The sequence below is a fragment of the Lutra lutra genome, chromosome 4 (assembly GCF_902655055.1).
Source record: "Lutra lutra chromosome 4, mLutLut1.2, whole genome shotgun sequence".
NCBI classification, from domain to species: domain Eukaryota; kingdom Metazoa; phylum Chordata; class Mammalia; order Carnivora; family Mustelidae; genus Lutra; species Lutra lutra.
Genome location: NC_062281.1, coordinates 37,917,533 through 37,937,595, shown reverse-complemented (window position 1 = coordinate 37,937,595; position 20,063 = coordinate 37,917,533). Strand labels below are relative to the sequence as shown.

The 20,063-nt window shown below is 39.5% G+C and overlaps 1 protein-coding gene across 4 annotated transcripts in view; it reads left to right on the top strand.

Moving 5' to 3' along the window:
- Nucleotides 1-20,063, top strand: part of VPS13B (vacuolar protein sorting 13 homolog B) — a 763,452-nt gene that overhangs the window by 671,431 nt on the left and 71,958 nt on the right. For all 4 annotated transcript variants that reach the window (XM_047723595.1, XM_047723597.1, XM_047723594.1 and 1 more), the window contains one exon: nt 3,300-3,461. In XM_047723595.1, the coding sequence (XP_047579551.1) occupies nt 3,300-3,461 (162 nt within the window). The remainder of the gene's footprint in view (nt 1-3,299; nt 3,462-20,063) is intronic.

Genomic DNA, 20,063 nt, shown 5'->3' with positions numbered 1-20,063 from the left:
TATGCAGTCTAATTATTGCCGATGAGAAATATGAATTTAATAAGCAAGATAAGTTATTCAAGTTCTCTGCATACTTTTATTGGATTCGTATCTGAGACAAGTCATTTGTATCCAGTGTGGATGGACCAGACAGTTGAAGAATGAAACAATTTGGCCTTTCACCTTTAGGTCACAAGCTCGAGATTAACAGAAGCCTTCATCAGTGTCTGATTTCTCTGGCTGTGATTTTTTTTTTCTCTTTGGCACATGATTAATGTTTTGTGAAACCAGATTGAGGACACAAAATGCCACTTGCAACTCACTTTATGTTTCAATGCCGTATCCCCACATTTGGACAAAATGACATGTAAAGGGGATTTTTATTTAAAAATGAAGGTCTTGCTCATGAGTCTTATCTTACACCAGAATGATGTCTGTCTCTGTTTAATTGCAAATGCCTGTACAACACTCCAGCATGAATCTTAAATGTAGATAAGCCATCTTTTAATTACAAATCTGAATGAGCATCCTGAGACTCTGACTATATGATGTCATATAAAATGTGCACAAGCTGTTTTATTAAAAATACACCAGAATTTAAGACACTCCAAGAAATGCTTAAACTTACTACAGTTATAATGAACTCCACAGATGAAGGAACAGTAGAGAAACAGTTCTCTGAGGACTTTGAGTATTCTTTAAAAAAATGTAAACAACCCCCTTGTGTTCGTTCATTTACATTTTTCTAAAACACTCATCATTTATTAAAGGTCAGTTTTTGGAGATGAGGGAAAGTAATATGCGCTTTTTTTTTTTCCTTCTCAAACCCCATCTGGTAACTTAACCTCTGTGTTACCAGAAGATTGATCCCAACTCATTAAGAAAACTGAATTTCAGTCTCAGGATATCTAACTGGAAGTTTGGAATCATATCCCTTTCTTCATGTTTGCACTCTTGGACCTAAAGGAGAGGAAAAAGTTTATGAGAGCAGTTTATGTTGATTGTATAAGGGCAAATGGAAAAATATCTTTAAAATAATTATACACTGGACTCCAGTTTGATTAAAGGTTTATAAACCTTTAAATAGGTAAGACATATAAGACAGAATTAGATAGGTTAGACCGGAATAGAAACAGGTAGGATACTCTGAAGAGATTCAAATTGCTAGAAGAAAATCCACCAAAATATTAACAGGAGTTATTTGTGTGCAAAATAAGAGACTTAAAAAAAATCCCTACTTCCTATATTTTCTAATTTTTCTACTGTGAACATGCATTCGCTTATAATTTTAAAAATTAAAATTACTCATGTATTTGCTTCATAAGTGTTTACCGAGTACCTACGTGTCAGCCATTATGCTGAGTACTGGACATAAACTGGTAAAAAAACAGACTCGGTTCCTGCCCTCTTGCACCTATAGACTCTAGTGATGGAGACAAGAGTGAACCGAGAATCAAATGATTTCTTAGTCTCAGGAGGGATAGTGAAACAGTAGGAGTGTGAGGTGAGCCTAAACTGGAGGGACATGACCTGGTCTGGAGGTGCTTCCAGAAGTCTACCCAGAGAAAATGACTTGAAAACAGGAACCTGAATGCTAAGTAGAAACAAGTTAGTTAAGTGGGAAGGAAAACAGGTCCATGCAAGGGAAAGGCACTGAGGCAAGAAGGAGCTTGATGTGTTGAATGAGTTGAAAGGGGGCTAGGGCAGTGTTGGAGGGACAGGAAAGAGGTTGTGCAGCTGGGGCTTAGCAAGCAATTGGGGACGGGCTCACGATGCGGCAGGGGTTGAATCAGGCAGGACGTTCAACCCCACTGGAGTCAAGCTCATGATTAAAAGCCACAGCGTAGAGAATGATAAACAACAGATAATTGTTGCTTCTAATTACTTTGATCTCTCTTAATCCAAGACTCCTTTTTTTGTGTGATTAGTGTGGCTGTCAAGCGAGGTTCCACTCTGAGAATAGGGAGATTGGTGAGAATCGGTGGGTGACAGAGTGAGTCCCCAAGGGTATTTGGAAGAATGAGGTGTTTCAGGGCCCTTTCATCAACTACAGCCAGAAAGTACTGTCCACCTTACTTAGGGGGCCTTGTGCATGACTAGGAGTGGATTCTGCCCCCCAAGACACCTGTTCTGGATGAGGTTCTAGATTGGGTCTTGTTCCAGGCTGGATTCCAGGTACTTTGTCTTTAGACTCCTCAGGCCTCATAATCACTTAAATCACTATGCTTGTGAGTCATATGTCCCCTTTTACTCTCCCTCCCCTTGGGAAAATGGCAAGTGACCTAGTGTAGCATTATGACATTTAGCTCCACAACCACGAAATAGAGGCCACAATAGAAGTATCAGTTCCAGTGACCTCCCCTTGTCTGCAAATTGATTGGCTAATTAAGATTTTTTTCTTGCATTCTCAGCTTGAGCATCTATTCAACTATTCTTTTCATTTACCAAAAAGATATGTTTATTAGTTTTTAACCCATAACCTAACCAGAGGGATAGAAGAGGAAACACAGAAATGCTCAATCACTTTGTTGGTGTCTGGATATAACAGCAACCGACGGAGACACCATTAAGTGGAAAAGGAAGGTCTCAACACAGGAACATATTACTAATTTGTTGAGCCTCAGCAGACGAATGGAAGACATGAGCTGATGGATGACTCTTAGCTGACACAGACACCAACAACTGTTTTTCAATGAACATTATCTTTCTTAAAAACTGCAACTTGGCTTACACTGATTCCAGAGCTGGTCTGTTTTGTGTGTTCAGCTTCTTAACAATAGAGGGAAAGTTATGGTTTTATTTACATCTCTCCCTGAGCAGATTTACACACACACACATCCACCCTCCCCCTTAAGGGATCTGGGGATGTATTACCTAAATGATCCTTACTTTCTGTAGGGTACAAACTGTGGCTTTGGTAATTGGTCTTGATTGTCGAGTGTAGAAGGCCAGGAACATGGTAATTCTAGCCTCCAGTACTCTGCTCAGAAACGTGCACTACTCCGTACTGCATTCTTTGTAGCATGTTAATTCATTTTAAAATGTTAAAAGTTTGAGGGATCTCATTGTTCTTTTACTCTTCTGTGCCTATGATTTCTTTTGCAGGAGTATAAATCAAAACATATTCTTGGAACATTTAAGATCTCTTTAAGGTATTTTTTGTGCTTATCCTGGAAGTATAGAATACTTTGTATACCAGAGCTAATGACAACAGATCTTTTAGTGTTTCTGTGTTGTAACAATCGCCACTGGGCAGACAGCTGCCAAACATCTTGCAATTAATCTGATGCACGTTGGCTTTCGTACTCTTTTTCTTTCAGAACAAATGCCCTGAAGTAGAGGAGTTGGTCTTCAGCCATTTTGTGATCTGTAATGACACACAGGAGACACTGCGGTTTGGCCAGGTGGATACTGATGAAAATATTCTGCTGGCGAGTCTCCACAGTCACCAGTACAGCTGGCGCTCCCACAAATCCCCACAGGTATTTGAGAAACAGCCTTACAAACACAGCAGTTGTGAACGTTGGGGATTCATTTATTCCGCGTTTGTGTGCCTGTGTTCCAGTTATTTCCCTTTTTAAGTCTCCCAAGGAACCACACGGCATAGCTGCCTCTGACAGAAACCCAGGTAGGGTTCGAGGTGGGAGCCCAGCACAACCTTGCTTCTCTTGGAAGGGAACGGCCTCCTGGTTATCACAGGTGCTGCAGAGGCAGCTCGGTGTGGCCGTGATGCGGTTGGACTCTAGAGCCCAAGTTCGTAAGCTTTGATCCCGGCTCAGTAACCTTGCTTTGCTCTCTGGTCGTCTGTTTCCTCATCTGTAAAATGCGGATAATGGTAACACGCATTTTTGTAGGGTTCTGAGGACTAAGCGAGTTACTGTGTATAATGGCACTAGAATAGTGCTCGAGATACTGTAAGCATTACACATTGGCTATTATTATTTAGGCATTTGTTCAGATTTTTACTACGTACCTACTCTGCACCCGGCATGGCCTGGGCGCGGGACATGCAAAGACAGGGAAGTCATGGTCCTTTCCCTCCAAGGACAGCTCACAATCTGTGACCAAGGGGGCACTGAGAAAAGACATACCAAAGGATGTCTGTTTTCCAAGTAGTATAATTCCATTTTCCTGTCACTTTAGATGGGAATAATTAGAGGGATGTGCCCTGCAGGGATAATATGAGGATGAATTAAATACAAAGATGTGGTCTTAAATGAGTAAAAGAAATCCTAGGAAGTCATCTCAAGAATAATGTATTTCTAAAACTCTGGGTAATAAGGAAACTACTGCTTGTGATTAAAAGAAAGTCATTAGATTAGAGAGCAAGTTTTCCCATCTGGTCTATAGACCAGCTTCAGAATATGTTATGCCCTCCGGTCCCTTTTGCTTCTCCCCCGCCCCCAGTAGCTAGATTCTGATTTTTTGCTCGCTTTTTCATCATACTGCCACACTGCTAGAATAAAACTTGGAAAGGTAGACACAGTACATTCTTATTTAAGAATAGTTATTTAATTCTAGTAAACCTGACAGGACATTAAAACCACATAAATCCTTTTTTAATAAAACTTGTTAGGAAAATTTCTCAGATGAGATGATGTTGTACTCATCTTTTTAGAGTGAATGACATGCCCTTGTTTTCTAATGTTTCTCTCTAGAAATTTCCATGTTCTTAAGTGGTTGTTTGCCCCTTATAACATAGTTAAAAGCCAGTTTGTTTGCATGTTTGCTTGTTTCAAAATATCTTTTTGGGCTTTTGTGTTACTAATTGCAGAAGTGAGAACATACAGACATAAGGCAAAAAAATTAAAGCAAAAAAAAAAAGAAAGAAAGAAACAAAAAAACCCCCAGAACTCTTATAATGGCAACCATCCAGAGACAACCCATGTTAATACTTGTCGTCTAGCCTTTTAGATATTCGAAAAGTTTCCACAGTAATTGCATTTTTTAGGGACGGGAGAAACCTCTGGGAAGGCTCAGCTCCATGTAGCCCTCTACTGTGCCCATGGCCACAGCACCCACACCCTCCCACGCTCCAGCCTCTGCACACAGAAAGCAAAGTACAGGAAACTTACCTCCCCTCCCAGTCTCTTTAAGAGACCCTTGGTGACCCTCAAGTTTCTCAGATACTGGGGACTCCCCCATGGCTCAGTTGGTTAAGCCTCTGCCTTCAGCTCAGGTCATGATCTCAGGGTCCTGGGATTGAGTTCCACATCGGGCTCCCTGCTCTGCAGGGAGTCTGCTTCTCCCTCTGCCTGCCGCTACCCCTGCTTGTACTCTCTCACTCGAGCACTCTCTCTCTCTCAAATAAATAAAATCTTAAAAAAAAAAAAAAAAGATTTCCTGATACTGGAGCCAGGATGAGAAGGGTGATCTTAAGAGCAGCTGGCTCAGAGGTATGGAGAAACAGGAGGCTTCATGTTATAGACATGCAGTATCTGGTTGGGAAGGAGAAAAAAACAGGAAAGAAGCATGGCTGACCGCTACCAGCATGACACCTGCATATTTTACTCTTTTGCAGGTTTTCAAGGTCCTTTTGTATTTGTTACTAGTTTTGTTTTCACAATATCCATGTGCGGTTTGTGTTGTTATGTGTGTTTTAACTAAGGAGACAAATGGAAATGTTAGGTTGAGATGGTGGTAAAGTTGGGACTGAAATCCCTATCTTTGGATTCTCAATAGAATGTCATTTCTATGGCATTGTCCAGCTCTCCTAGGTTTGGGCTACGTGGTTTGTCTGTTAGAATAGCAAAGCTGTAAGGTTTCAAAAGATAGGCTGAGAATCGCTAGTCTGATACTCCACGTTTAAAGCCAGACTAATGTGGAATTCTTAGTCCAAGTAAATCCCTTGCAAAGTCTTAACTTTATTACCAAAAATAATAAGAACCTTTTTATGACAAACTGGACGCAAGACAGATATCTATTAAACTTTTCTGTTTCCTTTTCAATTTGCAACTGCATTCTCTGGATACAAATTTTAATGAGCTGTAAGCATTATAATCTTCAAGCTAAAACTTAGATCAACTTTGTTTAAGAAAAAAAAAAATGGTGTCTCTTTACAAAACTCTATAGGTTGAAGGAAGTGCGTTTTAGGACCCTCTGAAGCCAGAAGTCTTAATGGGCCCAGAGGGTCTTCATGGAATTTCTTACATCCACAATTGCGAATTCTGCTGTGTTCTAATGAGAGGTTACATCTGAGGCCCAGAAAACCTAGCCGCTTAGCTTCAGACTGCACCTGGAGGTAGTCATAGCCTTGCAAGTGAGCAAACTGTTGCTTTTTCCAGACTCCACGTCATATCCTGCGTTGCCCAGCAGGCTGCGTTTTAGGAACATTTGTGTCTGCATGTTTATGCTACCTTGGGTGTTAGTCAATTCATAGCCTCAGGGAGGATTTCCAGAGGTCATAGAACTTAACTCCACTAAACAATGTAGCTTATATTGCAGAGATCAAGAAAGTGGCAATGACAGCTGGAAAGGTTTCAAAGAGGTCAGCAGATTTTAGAACCACACAGGAGGTTGCTAACAACAGTAAGTCTCAACAGAATGGGAAGAAACATGGACACACCAATTCCAGAAATCCAAAGCCGATTTTAAAATAAAAAAGTTGTAAACTCTCCTTATAGTTTCTAACACATGCTCTGAGGCAGAATCATTTAAAATGCTGGATATCTCACAACCGTTGCTTGCCTAAATAAACAAAGGAAGAACAAAACTAATTCCCAGGGAACAGTTGAACATACTCGGCTGCACAATCATAAATGCCATCCCAGAGGCCCTCAGATATCCCAGTTCAGTAGACTTCAGATCCAGTTGGGTGAGAATAACCAGCAAGTGACTGATCTTCAAAGAAGTGCTTCATATTGTAGGAAGTTGACTCAGGACTACAGGTGTGAGTTGATGGTATCTTTCCCCAGAATATGGGTAGTAGGTGCAGAGTAGGGTTAAGGAAGGTTTTGTTTAATGTAGCCAAACTGAATATAGGGACACTTCCATCAGCCAGTAGGAAGCGTGAACAGGCTGTTCAAGTTGGCTTTCTTTCCTGGTTGATAGAGAGCACTGTTGGCTAATTAAACTTGAAATAGGAATGCCTCTACCTTGGATGTAAGGAATTACATGTGTTTTTATCCTCAAAACATGTACAATTTATAGATGATGTGTTTTTTAGAATTGCAGAATTTCGACTACCAGAGACTTAATTTCAGTAATCAAACCATCTAGCAAGGTGAAAATGGGCTCTAGACAGAGCTATAGAAGTTAATAAAATTTTGCTCCAAAAGGGACTTAATAGAAAAAATGGCAGATATTTTAAAAAGCAAAATGTAACAAGGTAAGAATTTTGAAGAGAAGTGGAACATCCGGGACATACTCATTAAAATAGTCAGATTTAGTGAAGAAAATAGAAAATCGTATATTACTCCAAGACAGAGGTTGGCAAACTTTTTCTGTGTAGGGCCACGTACTCCATATTTTAGGTCTTTTGGGGCCTTCCTGTCTCTCTCGCAGCTATTCCTCTCTGCACAAAAGCAGCCGTAATGAAAGATGTGGCTGTGTTCCAATAAAACTTTATTTATAGACTATGAAATTTGAATTTCAGTAACTTTCACACATCACGAAATAGTATTTTTCTTTTTTTTTTTTTTTTTTTTTTTTTTTTTTTTTTACCATTTAAAAATGTAAAAACCATTTTAGCTCACAGGCTGTACAAAAATAGGCAGTGTGCCCCGTTTGGCCCACAAGCCATAGCTTGCCAGTCTTGCTTGAAGGCCTCTCTGTTGACAAAACTCAGTTGATGGTCAGTTGTTTCATTCTGACCTAAGTAGTATTTCTGTCACTTGAAAACTTGGAAAAATGTTTCAGAAATTACGAAGTGACAGGTAATAGTTTAAATCTAACACATATGACCAACCTGTACTCACCACATAACAGTAAGACATGTTTATTTTACTTCTTCTGGGCTTGTATAGATAGAAAGTCCTCCAGTTCACTGTATATAAAATTATTTTAAAGTGAGATCTGATCATTTTTCCTCTTGTCTAAAGGGATATAATAGGTTTTGAGTATCTACCTCTCTTACGGTGAGTCCAGCCCGTTGTCAGCCTCATTAACTAGACTGTAACTCTCATTCACTTCACTCTTTCCATATCCATTTACATAATGCATATGTATATATATGTCATAAAGAAAGAGCACAGTCCTTATTATTATAGTCACAGTTTTAAAAATTTAAAAGCTGAGTTAGGGAGATAAGGAGATATTCTATGTTGGCAAAACTGTTTAAAGTGTTAAATTTTTCAGGTATTTGCCTCTGTTACATGGCACATGGCGTGCATGTTAAAGTTGGTTTAGAAGATGCAAATGGAATTAATTCTTCCTCTCTAGAAAGCAATTTAATAAGCACAAAAGCTATTAAAATGGTCACAACCTTTGATTTAGTAAATCCCCTACTAGTAATCTACTCTCAGAAATAATCTAAATTGAAACAGAAGTTTATATTCCAAAAATGTTTATCACAGCTTTATTTATAGTGTCAATTAAAAACCAAAATGTTGGGGCGCCTGGGTGGCTCAGTGGGTTAAAGCCTCTGCTCTCGGCTCAGGTCATGATCCCAGGGTCCTGGCATCAAGCCCCACATCGAGCTCTCTGCTCCGCGGAGAGCCTGCTTCCTCCTCTCTCTCCCTGCCTGCCTCTCTGCCTACTTGTAATCTCTGTCTGTCAAATAAATAAATAAAACCTTTAAAAAAAAGTCACTTTTATAGCTAAATTTGAGTAAAATTTAACATATCTGAATGATAAACAATTATTAGACCTTAAGATTTTTACAGAGAGGAAGTGCTACCATACCCTATCAGTCAGAAAACAGAATATAAAATAAATATAGATACAGATATAGATACATATAGTATGATCATAGCAATATAAGAACAAATGCATAGAAAATGCTGGAAGGATATATATCAAAATGTTGCCAGTGGTTGCATCTGGGTGGTAGGTTAAGATGATATTTTTCCAGTTTATTATATTTTTACGTAGGTCTCAACTTATTAAAATAAGGGATATAGATTATTAAAGCAGAAAGAAATTAAGAAAAACCCTGAAAAAAAATTTATGCACAGACTACAGGGAATTTCAAACACTAACTGGAAGAGTGGCAAGTGCAGTGACTTATCAGTAGTGGTTATCTTAATTCTCATATGAACGACTGCAAGTTTCTCTCAAATATTCTCTTAGTTACAACTTTGCTCCACTCCAGTCTATCTTGCAGACTACATCTCAAGAAACTTCCCTGAATAATGCTTTAATTATTACAATTTCCTGTCCAAAAATCTTCATAACCTCCCCATCATCTATTAAATATCCAAATTTTCTGACATCCAAGGCCTTGACTCAGTCACTCACAAGCCTTCTTGTCTGCCATTAATTCCATCTAGCAGCTGATTTGGTCTCCCAGCCTCCCATTCAGTTTTAATCCACAAATGTTCATTTATTGTGACCTCTTGTGTGTAATTAAATATGTTCATTTTTTCTGTAAAGAACTTACTGTCTAATGAGGGAGTCAGAAAAGTAAACAGATTTTTATGGACATGATCAGTATCTATCAGGACATTATTGCAGTAATTCAAAGCAGGGGGAAATGATGGGTAACTGAATTAAAATACTAACCATAAGGAAGAAAAGTGAGAGAATCAGGAAGTACAGCCCATTGCTTCTGGATATGGCCAAGGTCTGGATGGGAGTGCAAAGAAAATGTTTCCAAGTCTAACCTGAGGATGGCAAGGCTTACCGGTAGAGGGGATATTTGTGTGGAAGTTTAATGTTTAAGGAAGAGTTAGGCGGATGAAGTGAGGGTGGCGGTGCTGGTGTTCCAGATAAAGGAGTCAGCTTGTGTGAAAGCTTCAGAGGGAGGACACAGCCGGGCCTAGTAGGACAGCTGGACCGACTTGACTGCAGTAGAGAGGACACGTGTGAATCCACAGGACGGGAAAGTAGGTAGGAGCCCTTGTGTTCTGTGCTAAGCAGCTTTAGTGCTGTCTTGAGGCCGTGATAAGACAAAGGCAGGAGAAACTAAATACTTGAAGAGGTCAAAGTTGGCTTTCCACGGAGGCTGGGTTTGAAGGTTGAGCAGAAGTTGGCCCGGTGAACAGTAGTGGAGGAAGGAAATGACACAGAACCAGGGAGATGTAGATATATTGGTAGCATGTCATGTTTGGGGGATTCAGATTTTGTTCACAGTAACTCAGGCATAAAAACTGTATGCCCTGCTGAAGAGATGTGTGTTGGTAATGTGCTCTTGGCTGTGTTGCGGAAGTCCAGATATGGAGGGCTGGCTAACTTTGGTGGGGTGAATGCTCCCACCATAGCTGATCTCAAGCTACCAATGATTTAACAACCATACCACAAAATTCCTGACTGTTCAGCAGTGCTTTTTCACAAATGAGTTCGAGCCAGCTCCAGCACACCACAGTTCGGAGGAACTGTGTTCTGAAGAACCCGGCGGTCCATCCAAGGAGATCCATCTGTATGTGATGGGCGACTCTTGCCTGTGGAAGGCTCACAGGATCCCAGCTGCATCCTGGAGAGATCCCTGTGGTGTAGTAGGAAAGACGGTCTAGAGGAGACGGAGGATGCCAGCAGAGAGCAGTGTGGACCTGGCCGCAGAGCCCCGGCGTGACAGAGGTCATAGTGACTGAGTCAAGGCAGAGGAGAAGTCATCACTTGGGGTAAATGCCTAGCAGACCCATCCTTCTGTGAATAATAGCTATAAATTCTGAGCAAAATACAAAAAGAACTACTTCTGGAGACTGAACAAAGGCAGGAAGATTTTGGAGGGGAACCAAAACTCGGAGCAAGCATCCTGCAGAGTGAATTCCCCGTTGTTTGGTGGCTGTGCTGGGTGGCAGTTGCAGTCATTTCAGTGCAGGGGTAGCCCGTCGTCTTCCTGGCCCCAGGTAGCAGGGGAAAGAGCTCAGGCCACCAAGGCTGCTAGAGAGTGAGGAGAAAACTTTGGATGGGGGGAAGCCAGAAAGTGGGAAAATAATTCGGCCTAACTGTCCACTGACTGCGGAAACACGTGGGCCTGGGGAAAACTGGAAGCAGCCTTTACCTAAGGCTTCAAGAACCGAACGAAACCCAGCAGCCACTCGCCCAGGTTTGAGAGTTTTCCATTTGAGTCTAAATGAATTGAGTACTTGTTAAATCAAAAACATTAACACTCTGGAGCAGTTACAAGAAAATCCAGAGTTTCCACAACAAAACCTTGACAGTGTCCATAATACAAACCAAAATTATACAACAAATCTCAAGAATCACCACCCCCACAAAAGTAGTTCAATTTCAAGAGAAAGATAATTAACAGATGTCAACACCAAGATGACCTAGAAGTTAGAATGACCATATACTTTAAAGCAACTATAACAAAGGAGAGGGTATTTTACAGTTGTTATTAAGGTCCCAAGTTAGTTGATTTTTAATCAAAAGAGAGAACATTTTGTGCACCTAACTGAATCAGATAAAAGCTCCGAAAGAGGGGCTGGGCCCTTTTGTGAGGAGAGAGAGAGACCCATAGGCTCCTGTTGGCCGGGAAGTAAAATATCATGTGGTGAGTGCCTACAGAGAAGGCCAGGGGGCAGGGAGCTGTGGGAAGCCTCCAGGACCTGCAGGTGGCTGCCAGTCCCAGTCATTAGTAAGTCAGAGTCCTCAGCCTGTAGCCACAGGGAAGACATTCTGCCAACAACCTGAGCGCACTTGGAAGTGGATTCTTCCCTACTTGGACTCCTGACCCACAGACAGAGTGATGGTAAATGTGTGTTCTTTTAAGCTGCTAAACTTGTGGCAATTTGTCTTTCAGTAATAGAAATATAATACAAAATGACAGAGAAGAAAAGGCAGTAAACTGGAAGATAGGTCAGTAGAAATCATCCAGTGTGAAAGAGAGAGAGAAAAAAAGATTCAAACAAAATGAATCAAACTGCAGGGACCTGTGGAACAATTTCTAAAGGTCTAAATATGAGTAATTACCATCCAAGAATGAGAAGAGAGAGGGAGAGTTGGGCCAAAAAAATTAAATTAACTCAAGAAATGTCCCAAGTTTTGTGAAAGATAAAAATTTGCAGGCCTCAGAAGCTCAGAAAACCCCAAACAGGTATTTCAAAGAAAGTCACACTGAAGTACCTCATGATGAAACTACTGAAAACCAAAGAGAAAGAGAAAATCTTGAGGATTAGCTGGAGAGAAATTGTAAAGAAAACTATTGGACTAACTATGAACTTTTCTTTAGGTATCAAGAGAGGCTAGAAGGGAAGGTTTGTGCTGGAAGTGATCTGTTTGGAAGTCATTTGGGAGTTACAATCACCAGGATTTGGTTACTGGTCATGGAAGGGAAGGGCCTAGTTTAACTCTGAGGTTTCAGAATTAGGGGACAAGTTGGCAGTGTTGCTGTTGGCCCAAGACAGGGAACTGAGTAGAAAGACAGTGTTTTAGAGACAGAGGATGGAATAGGATATGAGAACACAACAGGGTGACTCTAAAATCCATGTCGGACACGTTGAGTTTTGGGTTACTTGGCAGGGCAGAAAGGATGATATATTAGAAAAAAACACAGATTTGTAGCCATACGTGCCTGGGTTTCACTCCTAAGGCTTGTTAGCTATGTTAGATTGGAAAAGTTTCTTAATTCCTTGGAGCCTCGGCTTCCTCTTCTGCAAAATCAAGAGATTTTTGTGACTATCCCATGCAATAACATTTATAAAGTTTCTAATGAAGAACTCAGATCTCTATAACCAAAGGTTCTTTCCTTCCCTTTTCCCTTTCTAACCAGACATCCAAGTGGCCATGTAGAGTAGGCAAATGAATGAGAGTCAGAATGTCATAAGAATAGTCTGGCCTAAGAGGTTAAAAATTGGGTTTGTCATCAGTGCCTAAGTAGCACTGGGAATGCCCAAGGAGGCAGAGCTAAGAGAAGAGGACTTTGTTAGTTATCTCTTGCAGTAGAACAATGTACAGCATTGGTGTACAGGCAAAAAGATGGCTACTGCAGACACTCCCATTCATAAAAGGAGAAAAGGGAGACCCACCGATTACAGGTCCATAAAAATTCTAATATCCAACCGGATAAATGTCAGAAGTTTCTTGATTAGTAATCATTCATACTCCTGCTCAAGAGTAATTGTCCATGGCTGATGGCTTTGGACTCTTGGCTCAAGCCTCCTTGAGTCATCCATCCTTTTTCTTGAAAAGTGTCCTTTGTTTGCACTTCATAGTCTGCTCAGATTTTTTTGAGTAGTTTTCATAGTTTTCAAAATTCAATATAATTTTGAAGACTCAACAAGCCTCTTTACCATCTTACACTTTGTGTCTTTCAGTCAAAATTGGCAGTGTTTTTGCCAATACAATTCTTTAAATGACTTTGTGGGTCTCTTTTTAATCTTACTGAGATTTACTGCAGTGGACAAAATCACGTATCTCTTCAAGATAATTCCTTTCTGCTTTGGGATTTGCTCATGCTGCTGAGTGTCTTAGAAGCCCTTGTTTGAATAGTTTACTGGGACAGCAACTTAGATCTTTCTGCAATCCTAACAAAGGATTTTATAGCCACATTCTTAGCTTCATCCCTAAACCAGCTTTCCTGGTCATGTCCTGGATTTGATCTTTGCGTAGAAACCACTTCTTGATTTTAGCATCATTTGCCATCTGAAGGCTAGAAATGTTGAAAACTAGCAAGTCCTGGCTCCTTTTTATCTAACACTTCTTTCTTAAGCTTCTGTCAACCCCTCTCAGACTTTAATATAAGCAGCAGATAGAAGCCAGGAGTTACTTCAGCACTGCCCGGAAATCTCCTTAGCCATATCACATAGTCGATTAGGCACATTTATACTTTCCATGTCACTCTAGCTTATAGTGTTGCTAAGCTCTCTGCCATGACATAGCAATGTCCCTTCTTCCATTGTCCAACATCATTGTCCTCATTGACAGCCTCCTCTCAGGCCATTAAATAACTATTAACAGTAACTTTGAAGCACCTTAGATAGTCACCAACACTCTTCTCAAGTCCTTTTAGTTTCTGCCCACTTGCCTGCTCCAAAGGCCCTTGCATTTTTTGGCTTTTGTTATAGTAGCACCCCACTTGGAGAAAACAAAATCTATATTAGTTACATATTGCTGTTTAATAAATTACCCAAAACCCAAGTAGATAATACAACAGACATTGTTTTTAATCTCCATTTTATTAGCCAAGAATTTGAGGAGTGGTTGAACTGGGTAGTTGCAGCTCAGAATCCCTGAGAAGGTCACAATCGAGACATCATCTGGAACTGTAGTCATCTAAAGGCTTGACTGGGCTGGAGAATCCATTTCCAAAATGGCTCACTCACGTGGCTCTTGGCTGGAGGACTTGGCTCTTTGCTACAAGGATCTCTCCATAGAGCTGGCTGAGTATTCTCATGACATAGCCACTAGCTTCCCCCAGATCAAGTAATCCAGATCAATTTAGAGCAAGACAGAAGTCATAGTGTCTTTTATGACCTAAGCTCAGAAGTCATTCATTGTCATTTCTGTGATATCTTAGTGGTTACACAGATCAGCCCTATTCAGCATGGGAGGGGACTATGCAAAAGTACAAATAGCAGAAGACAGGGATCACTCGTGTGATCTTGGAGGTGAGGTGTCATAAGGAAATTAGGCTAAGAAATTAGATCCACTGGAAGGGGTAAGAGGTATAAGAAAACTAAGATATAATAGGAAAAGCAGGATATACAGTGTCCTAAAAGCCAAGAAAGGAGAATATCTAGAGCTGGGGGGAATTATCAGGTGCCGTCCAGAGATTGAGTAAGACAAGAACTGAAGAAGCCATTGTATTTGGCAACTGAGAGGTCATTGATGGCTCCAAGAAAGCATTTTCATGGCAAAATATGAATAGAAGCCCTCTTGAAGTGGATTGAAAATGAACAGAAGGTGAGGAAATGGAGAGAATCAACATGAATTTTTTTTAATCTTGACTGGATGTTAACTAAAGAAAGCTGCAGGATCAAGCAAGGGTTTTAAATGGAAGAAAGTTGGGCATGTTCTATACGGAAACAATAAATAGCAGAGGTTGATATGCAGAAGAGAGGAAAAATGATTAATGGCATAAGGTCTTAAAATGGGAGAGGAGGAAGGAATCCAGACCACAGGTAGAAGAATTGACCCTGCATGGGAGGAGGTTTATACTGGATACCCATTGCTGCTTAACAGAGCACGTCAAAATTTAGTAGCTTAAAAAATGCATTAGCTCAGGGCATCTGGGTGGCTCAGTGGGTTAAAGCCTCTGCCTTTCGGCTCAGGTCGTGATCCCAGGGTCCTGGGATTGACCCTCACATCGGGCTCTCTGCTCAGCAGGGAGCCTGCTTCCTCCTATCTCTGCCCTCTCTGCCTACTTATGATCTCTGTCTATCAAATGAATAAATAAAATCTTAAAAAAAAATGCTTTAGCTCATGAGTCTGTTGGTCAGAAACCTAGATGCCCTCAGGAGATTCTTCTGGTGTCTGCACGGCTCACTTGTGGTCCAAGATGGCCTCACCTACATATGTGCAGTTGGCAGGCTGTTGGCCAGGGTACTCTTGGTTCTCTTCCATGTGACTGCCCCCAGCAGACTAGCCCAGACAGGAAAACCAAAGCAGAAACTACTAAGCCTGTTGAGCCCAAGCTTGGAGCTCACACAGCATCTTCTGTCACCATCTCTTCATGGGCAGGACAAGTCACAGGCTTAGGCCAGATTCAAAGAATAAGGAACTAGGTATTACCTCTCATTGAGAGTTGCTGAGAGAATTGGGGGCCATTTGCAACTTACCAGGAAAGCCTCCTCCGACTTTGAAATAAGAGAGAGAGAATGAGCATGAATGTGAATGGAGATGAGGTCATAATGGGTATTTGCTGAAAGTAAGATGAAAAAAAGAATAGGAGGCTTTAAAAAAGGAATTTTCCATAGCATCTAATCCTATAGCCTGCTCATATTAGGCATTTGGTAAATGTTCACTGAGTAAATGTTTTCATTACTTATTTATAACGTTTCTGACATTTTTCAAGAACATAGACTTAAAAGCTTAATTATTTTAACAATATGAAAATTGTAAACTTATTTCCATCCAATTGGATATTGTGTGTGTGCTGTACAGATACACAAAAAGAGATCTTGTGATCTCAAAATGTATCTTCTGTATACTGTCAGTGAAGTTGGGCTTTTAATTAGGAGTAGCCCCTGGTCTCCCACACCTCCCCCCTTTGACCTCCCAGTGGCTTCCAGTGAAAACAAAGACAAAACTAGGACATCACTACAGGGGGGAATTCACAGTGTTCTCCCAAGGAGAGTACCTTTCGAGTCCATGTGCATGTCCAAGTCTTCCCAATTTGTTCTTTCTTCATTTTTTTAAGTAAACTCTACACCACACATGGGGCTCGAACTCACGACCCTGAGATCAAGCATTGCATGCTCTACCGACTGAGCCAGCCAAGCACCCCCAACTCTTCCCAAATTAACTGTGAAAAATTCTTATTGTTTGTCATAAACTAAAAGTACTGTCGTATAGTTACCAAATGTTCCCGATTTAAAGTAAATCATTTCAAGTTAACTTTGCCACACATAATCTCCTTTTCTAGCCATGGAAGTCAATTCCCAGAAACCTCCAGTATGGCTCTTGTGTAGGGCACAGCTGCCTGCAACTAGCAATTCCATGTGGGGAGGAAGGATTGTGTGCCTTTGCTCCCCAGTGGCAGTAACAAGCTTCTTTTTACTGTTGCTGACATTAAGATAGCTAAAATCAACAGTGAGGTAAACACTTCTTGGGACCATCTGGCAAAGATTTTAATCCCAAATATTCTGTAAACACTGACTCCGTTTGAGTACCCGGAACCTACTGTCCAGTCACCACCAACTGTGTCTTTATTTCGGTTTTAGGCAGTAATTGAAAGAGCAAAGTAGTAGACTGGAGACTCTGTCCTTTTACCTTTCTCTCTCAAATATTTCAGCTTCATAAGAGACTCCAAGAGATTTACATTCTCTGAGGAAGCTTAGAGGGCCTTATGAAGTGACCAGTAGAGGTAAATGGGGCCCTAGCAGTTTTGGTCATTAAGTATCTGGTAGCTAAAGCGTACTTGGAATGTCTTCATTTTCTGTTGGGAAATGCATTCACTCTAAATGAGATGCAGAGCTTTGGGGCTGAGTTTTATTTTTCCTGTATTTTTTCAAAGTTTCTTCGTAAAAATGATTTGCAGTGTAACCTAGTTAAGACTTTTAAAGTCTTTCCCCAGAAATGGCAAAGATAGGATTGTGATAGGGCACTTTATTCAGTCCCGAGGCTGATTTCTGGAGTTTTCTACAAGCCTGCATGAAAAAGAACAACTGGGGATTATTTCAGCTGTGAAGCACCCAGAGGAATGACTGCTGGTGCTGCTAATGGTCTCTCTGTCCCTCCTCTGGCAATAAATTTTAGATATTGAAATATAGCTTTGGAGAAAAATGTACTGAAGATTCCTTAAGCTTTTTACAAGACACTCAAAGGCTTTTCACAAGCCTGTGCTCTGGAAATGTGAATTCTTGATGTCTAAACATAAAGGTCCTTTACTGAACTAGTTTTAAATGTGAATTTTCATACGGAGTACTTGGAGAAAGGGAATGCAGCTGGACCATTAAAGCATGGTATTTTGCCATTTTTAAGTAATGAGAAATACTGATTAAGAATGTTATAAAGATTTCAGCATACATAATGTGATTGTCTCTAATCATAACCTATTAGCACAAGTCTGTAACAAAAGCATTAGGTCTGTTAAAGACAATGGCACACCTATTATACTGTGGTACATTTTAATTATTTCCATACTGAACAGGATATTGAAGAGCTTATTATCTAAAGGTCAGAATAATGCCCAAGACATGGCCAAGCCCAATGAGTGTCAGATGCATGGAATGTTGGATGACTTCATAGTTATGAAATTATTTCATTTCTCATGATAATTCCTGACTTGCCAAGTTAGTGAATTTTAAGAACTCTGAGAGCAGATTTTAAGATAAATGTGAAATAATCCATACTTTTGGAGTCAGGGACTTCCCTTCAGGCATTAGTTCATATTTGACTTGCTTGACTTACACTTGGGGATAAAATGAGTTAGGACAAGGTCTTAGATACCACATTCCCTTACTGGGAAAGAAAACCAACTTGCACAACTTTGGCTCATGTTTCTTGTTATACAGGCACTGAGAAGCAGCGGTTGCCATGAAATACTTTATTTAACCTTTACAAAAATGTTTTCTTAGTATGGCAAGGCAGTTTAGTTAAATGAAAATAAATAACTATAAAAAATTTGGATTTCTTTAAATCCATCTGTTGAATTCTTTTTTTTCTAATTAAAAATTAGGGATAACAATTATAATTGTCTAAATTGCCATGATGACTAAAAATAAAGATTGTGTCAAACTGTTTTATCCTTTCTTAGGACACGTGTTGGCATGTCTTCTATTTTACACTAAAGGAAACTTTGCTGAATGATGAATGTTACATTTGAGAACAATTTAAAAGAAAGTTTTTTAGGTTGGGTTTCTCTTTGTTTATATTTATATTTAGTCAAAATTGATTTTCAGACAAAACAGTTTTGCTCACAAACTCCAAATATTTTTCCAAACCTGAATGGCTATTAAACAGTATCTCTAGTTTTTGTCTTACTGTTTTCCATTTCTCAGTTCACCTAAATTATTCTTTATTGTTTCTGTCCAACATGCTCTTTTCTCTTCCACTGAAAAGTTGGGTCCAACCAAGGGCATGGTGACCATTGGCTATCATTCTGTCAAAAGAGTGTGTCTATACAACACCGAAATCTCCTGGCTGTTGGAGATTAAGCAATTGAAGTTATTTGATTTAATTAGTTTAAAAGAAAATAAGAATTATCTCATATTTTATGGACAGACCATCCTTTTCTGTACTCACACGTGCACATACACGTACGTATCACATTTTTCTGAATCTTCACTTTTCAACCCTTTGTGGCAGTTGTCAGGGCTAAGCCATCTTAAAAGACTCACACAATTCTGGATATAAGGCAGCCATTAGTATGTTTTTTCAGTCACATATCATTTAAATATAGGGAAGTCCACACCCTCTAGAGACATGGAAACAATATATATGTGTAATGCTGAAATGAGCTCTTCAAAACCAATATGTCCTTTCATACTTCTTTTACTATGTGCCTTTGTATCTGATTTTATGATTAAAATATCCCAAAAGTTATACATAAAATTATATTTTTAATATATAAGAGAATTTGCTCACGACATCTTCTTGCAAAAATTTTTTTGAAGTATAGAATTTTTCACTAATTTAGATAATTTGGATTTAGGTAATTTTTTAGTAAAGAATATACTTGAAGCATCTCATTGTTTTGTAGACAATGTATATATCAGAAGTACCACAATTATTCGCCCTACTCTTACTTCCTATATAACTTCTTTTTCATAAGTATATAATTTTTAGCCAGATACCAAACAGAGACTGATACCTGAACAGTGATAAACCATAAATGAATTTTTTAATTTGGATTTCTGTTTAGAGTTACTTATAAAATATAAATCCTTTCTAATTTTAGAGAGATTCTATGATTTGCTTATAGATATGTTGAAACATGGATAAGCCTTAATGTTTGCTAGAAATGTGTGCCATTTGACATCCTATTTACCCATGGAAATTCAAATAATTCACCGTAAACTATACGATGGAAGGACACAATGCACTGTTTTAAAGCTATAGAGCCTTATAGATGGAGAATATGATTGAATTATTTCTTGTTTATATTAATCGTGTATATTTTGTTTTTCTTTCATACCTGTGACATTTTCTGTCCTATTTTGTTTTTAAAAGTTTTCAATTTTCTTCGTAGCAGTTATTCCTACTTGCTCTACTTCCGTCAGTAGGAATCCTTATTCTGCAAATGCATTTTTTAGTTTTTCCTGCATTTATTGTTTTATCTAATTACCTTTTTATGTCACCTATTTATTTTAAGCTCAGGCTTTTTTCTGTTTTTGCCAGAGTGTTCCTTCCTCTGTGGTTTTCTACAGTTTTACAAAAAT